The sequence below is a fragment of the Vigna unguiculata genome, chromosome 8 (assembly GCF_004118075.2).
Source record: "Vigna unguiculata cultivar IT97K-499-35 chromosome 8, ASM411807v1, whole genome shotgun sequence".
Classification (NCBI taxonomy): Eukaryota; Viridiplantae; Streptophyta; class Magnoliopsida; order Fabales; family Fabaceae; genus Vigna; species Vigna unguiculata.
Window position 1 is genome coordinate 22,984,605 of NC_040286.1, and position 5,662 is coordinate 22,990,266.

The window sequence follows — 5,662 nt, forward strand, 5'->3', positions numbered from 1 at the left end:
CAGTATATGTTGAGTCACACTACTTGGTTGATATCCAAGATGGACCCAATTAAGTATATTTTCTAAAAGCCTGCTCTCACTGGTAGATTGTCTCGGTGGCAAATATTGCTATCAGAATATGATATAGTCTACGTGACTCAAAAAGTCGTTAAGGGAAGTGCTTTAGCAGAATATCTTGCTCAACAGCCCATTGAAGATTATCAATCTATGCAACCTGAATTCCCAGATGAGGACATTCTTGCCCTATTTGGTGAAAAGAAGGGTGGCCATCATGAAAAGGCTTAGATATTACTATTTGATGGAGCATCTAATGCGCTTGGACATGGAATAGGGGTAGTACTCATCTCGCCAGAGAATCCTTACATTTTGATGACAGTAAGGTTGTGCTTTAGTTGTACCAACAATGTTGCGGTTTCAAAGAATGAATTTCAATTTCGATTGAATCTAAAATACAAAGAAAATTAGTTTACAGCATAGAAGAAACCACCATGGGTATTTTGGCAGCTATCGAGTCGAAGGTGAAGGTGTTGGAGGTGTATGGTGATTTGAAATTGGTGGTTCATTAGTTAAAAGGGGAATGAGAGACTAGAGATCAAAAGTTAATCCCTTATCAAACATACATTAAAGGATTGATGAAGCATTTTGATTCCATTAAGTTCCATCACATTCCACAAGAGGATAACCAATTAGCTCATGCTTTGGCCACATTGTCGTCAATGTTTGAAATTAGTCAAGATGAGGAAATGTTGATGATCAAAATGAGGAGTTATGAACAACCAACGTATTGCTATTTAGTAGAAGAAGAATTAGATGGTAAGCCTTGGTATTTTGATATAAAGCGTTATCTTAAGACCCGAGAATATCTTGAAACAGCTTCTGAGAATGATAAAAGAACCCTGAGAAGGTTAACTTCAAGTTTTATTATAAATGTGGATGTCTTGTATAAAAGAAATCATGACATGGTACTCCTCAGATGTGTCGATACAAGAGAAGCAAGGTTGATATTGAAATAAATTCATGAAGGAGCTTTTGGTACACACATGAATGGGCACTCTATGGCTAAAAAGATTTTGAGAGCTAGTTATTTTTTTTAACTATGGAGAATAACTGTTACATGCATATGAAAAAATGTGAAAAATGTCAGACCTATGCAGATAACATTAATATAGCTCCTACAACCTTAAATGTTCTATCTGTACCATGGCCATTTGCGATGTGGGGAATAGATGTTATTGGAGCCATAGAACCGAAGGCGTCAAATGGACATCGTTCATTCTGGTTGCAATTGACTATTTCACCAAATGGGTGAATCAGCTTCTTACGCAAATGTGACCAAAAAAGTCGTAGTAAAGTTTATAAAAGAGGAGTTGATATGTCGATATGGGCGGCCTAATGAAATTATCACTGATAATGCAACTAATATGAATAATCAAATGATGAAAGAGCTATGTGAAGAATTCAAAATTCAACATCACAATTTGTCTCCTTATCGCTCGACAATGAATGGGGTCGTTGAAGCTGCTAATAAGAATATAAAGAAGATTTTGCAGAAAATGGTGATTACATATAAAGATTGGCATGAAATGCTTTCCCTTGCCTTACACGGATATCGTACATCGGTACGGACCTCAACTAGTGCAACGCCTTTCTCTTTGGTATATGGGATGGAAGCGGTCCTTCCTTTTGAAGTAGAAATCCCATCTCTGAGGGTGCTAATGGAAACTCAGTTAGAAGAAGCAGAATGGGTACAAGCTAGATTTTACCAACTTAACTTAATTGAAGAAAAAATGGTTAACAATAACTTGTCATGGACAATTGTATCAGAGAGGGATGAAAAGGGCATTTGATAAAAAGGTTCGTCCAAGAGAGTTTCATGAAAGTGGTCTAGTCTTGAAAAAGATTTTTCCTATACAAAAAGACCATAGAGGGAAATGGACTCCAAATTATGAAGGCCCACACGTAGTGAAGAAGGCATTTTCAGGTGGTGTGCTAGTTCTCACAAAAATGGATGGGGAAGAGTTACCTCTACCTGTCAACTTAGATGCAGTAAAGAAGTTCTATGCGTAATGATCTGATAATGATTGGGAAATATTGACATAGCTCTTATGGTTCATTGTATTATGCTTTATTGTAGTCAAGTCTGGATTGCTATTTCTTTGTAATTTTGTTTTAAATTCTTTTGTAAGTTTCTTTTAGCATCACACTGAGCTTTTTTGAAATAAAATACCATGGGTTTGAATCACAAAGTACAAGTCATTCAGTATAGCCCAAAGTGGTTCTTGAAGGGTGGCATGGAAGTGATCAAAATAAACAAAGAAAATCACAAGTCGAAATTGTTTGACTATGCAGTTGCAAATACAATGCATTGCTAGAAGAGGCGAAAGAAAGTGAAGAGAATTAATCAGAGTGAGGAGATATAGTTTGTCTATGTTTTGTGGCATTGAGCGGATCAAATACTTCCTGTTTTGAAGCATTTTACACTCATGTTGTTTGAATCCTCCAATTCATGAAGATTTCCCTAAGATAAAGGATTGCCAAAGAAAAGAGAACATAAATAGTATGTTGGGGCACATTTTTGATAGCTCTGTTTGACTAAAAAGGTTGTTCTGAGTAAAAAGAAAAGAGAAAAAGTAAAAAAAAAAGAGAGAGAAGAAAAAGAGAGTTATACACGCAAATAAAAATAAATAGTGATGTGTCTGATGTCATTTGTTTTTGTCACTAAGTTAGCTCTCTGAAGAGAATGGGGCAGTCAAGTTTTAAAATGATATGTGACCATCTTTTTCTCATCCAAAAATATGATTTAAAAAAAAATTTCCATTATACCCTTTTTGAGGCAAAAAAATAATAATTTGTTTCCAAAAATACCCCTGAATAAGGATCATCAATATGTCAAAAATTGCAAGGCTATTACATGCATAACATGCATTCATATTGTTTAAACTAGGATATCATACTTTCAAATTCCTTTTTTTATGTCAAGACCATCTTCGATAGAATGGTCATTGATTTTCACGTGCTTTCATATCGAGGCCATCTGAAAAATCAATGGTCATCGATCTTTCATATCGAGGCCCTCTACAAAGCAATGGTCATCGATCTTTCATATCAAGACCCTCTTCGATGGAATGGTCATTGATTTTCATATGCTTTCATATCGAGGCCCTCTGCAAAAGCAATGGTCATTGTTTCATATCGAGGCCCTTTGCAAAAGCAATGGTCATCGATCTTTCATATCAAGGCCCTCTGCAAAAGTAATGGTCATCGATCTTTCATATCCAGACCCTCTTCGATGGAATGGTCATTGATTTTCATATGTTTTCATATCGAGGACCTCTACAAAAGCAATGGTCATCGATCTTTCATATCAAGACCCTCTTCGATGGAATGGTCATTGATTTTCTTAATGTTTGCATTGATGTGGTTTCTTTTTAGAGCCTAGATGAAATTAGTGTTTCTGTCTTTTCTTATATTTTACTTTGATGGTATGAAAATGACTAATTTTTCGTATCATCTAGTAAGATCTAAGAAAGGAGGGGCAGCTGCCAACACCCAATTTCGTCCGAGCGAACAAAATTGTTTTAAAAATAAAAAAATATAAAATATAAAATAAAATAACATATATATATATATATAAATATATATATATATATATATATATATATATTCAAAAATAAGTGTTAAATAAAAAAGGATAGAAATAAATTGTTAAAAAAAATATAAACAACAACATTTCACGAGGCATTTTTTCTTGTTCTCATTTTTTTTCCAGAGGCATTTTTTCATTCAGGGGATACTTTCATTTCACGAAACAAAAGCTACAAACTTCTTCTACTCTCGTTCACGGAACAAATAATAGGGAAGAGGAAAAGAATGGAGTAGTGATAGAAACAACAGTGCAACAAAGAATATAAACAACAACATTTAGAATCAAGAACATAGGATAATAGTGATAGAAAAACAAAATTGAGACATTAAATAAGGTACGTAATCTTCAATCTTCAATTTTTGATACGATGCTCTGCTGATTCTATTTATTGTTATGCGATAATGGTTTGAATTGTGAATCCCTTCATCTGATGCTGCCTAAAATTTTTAATCAGTGAATTAAAACTGGAAAATTGAAAATAAAAGAGAATTGAGTTTAAATAATCTGAAATAGAAGGGAAATAGAAAGGGTTTGATTTACTTCAAACAAATAAAGGCTCGGCAGTGAACATTGTTATTGTGGAAACCGTGGGGCAGCCATGGTTGGTGTTGGAATCCTTCATTAAAGGTAGTTCGCAGTGGTCTCACCGTTGTTGGTAGGGTGGTCACGGCAAAGGAGAGGTGAGTCACAGTTGAAACAATCTTGGATTTTGGAGATGAACGGTGGCTGCTGTCGCTGTTGGTGGTGGTGCGATGGCGGCCGACGCCGTTGTTGGCCGCCTCGCTGCCGAACGGTCAAGGTCTCAAGTTGGGGTGGCTATGGTGTTTTGCGGGAAAGAAGAAGATGAAGTAAGGTTTAGGTCTCATGTTTAACTTGTGTTGTGCGTTTCTAGGGCAGATTTAATGTTTTTCTTCATGCACAACCACAATTCATTCGTGCACCACCCGTGCTTTTAATTATGGTTAACAAATTTAATTTTTTTCTTCATGCACTACCACAATTCATTCGCGCACCACCCCTGTTTTAATTAGGGTTAGTAGATTTAATTTTTTTTCTTCATGCACCACCACAATTCATTCGGGCACCACCCCTATTTTAATTAGGGTTAGTAGATTTAATTTTTTCTTCATGCACCACCACAATTCATTTGTGCACCCCTTGCTTTTAATTTGGATTCTGTTTATTTATTTACTTCATGCACTCCCCAATGTAATAATTCTACATCCCTTACATTAAGTTTTATTTTACTTTATGTACCTGCATTTTCACTAAGAACACACCCTACTCCTTTATTTTCTTCTTAGGCTAAGATGCGTTTAATTTAATGCACCCCACGTTTTACTTTATGCACCCTGCGTTTACTTTAATGCACCCCGCGTTTACTTTATGCACCCTGTGTTTCTCTTTATGCACCACATTTCCGTGTATCTTTTATGTTTTTTCTCATTTATGTTTTTTTAATTAAATCTCACATTTCAATCATATCGTTTTCAAAAATAATAAATGTATTTTAAAATTGAAATAAGAATTAAAGTAATTTTATTAAAATCATACAAATAAGGATAAATAAAATTTAAAGTTGTTTTCTTTATTTTTATCTTTTAGTGTCTAATTGACCGCTCGTGTCACACGACACTCTTTTATCAATAAATAAGTTATAAAAAATGTATTTGGTGTCTAATCGGCCGCTCACGTCGCACAACACTTTCTTTTAAAATGCAAAATTATTAGAAATTATTTTTAATGTCTAATTGACTACTCACGTCACACTATACTCTTTTTTCAATAAATAAGTTATAAAAAATTTGTTTGGTGTCTAATCGGTCGCTCGTGTCGCACGACACTCCTTTTCAAATATGTCAAACGACAACTTTAAAAAATTAAATCATTTAATCAAACAATTTTATAAAGAAATACGTAGCCCTGATTCTCATTTTAATAAGAATACGTAGGACCAAGGTTAATCCTTATTGAGTCCTTTTCACTTGAAAATATATTTGTTCAATTTATTTTCTT

At 34.5% G+C, this 5,662-nt stretch overlaps 1 protein-coding gene across 1 annotated transcript; it reads left to right on the forward strand.

The window, feature by feature from the left end:
• Positions 1-632: 632 nt before the first annotated feature.
• LOC114195004 lies at positions 633-1,309 on the forward strand. Its single transcript, XM_028085403.1, has 2 exons — positions 633-962; positions 1,145-1,309. Exons 1-2 carry the CDS (start codon positions 633-635, stop codon positions 1,307-1,309), a joined length of 495 nt encoding a protein of 164 aa, XP_027941204.1.
• Positions 1,310-5,662: the final 4,353 nt, after the last annotated feature.

Excerpts from the sequence above, each read along its gene's own strand:
- LOC114195004 (XM_028085403.1), top strand. The coding sequence starts at position 633 with ATGAAGCATTTTGATTCCATTAAGTTCCATCACATTCCACAAGAGGAT. Across the intron at positions 963-1,144 it reads ATAAAAGAAATCATGACATG|ACCTATGCAGATAACATTAA; the intron begins GTACTCCTCAGA and ends GAAAAATGTCAG.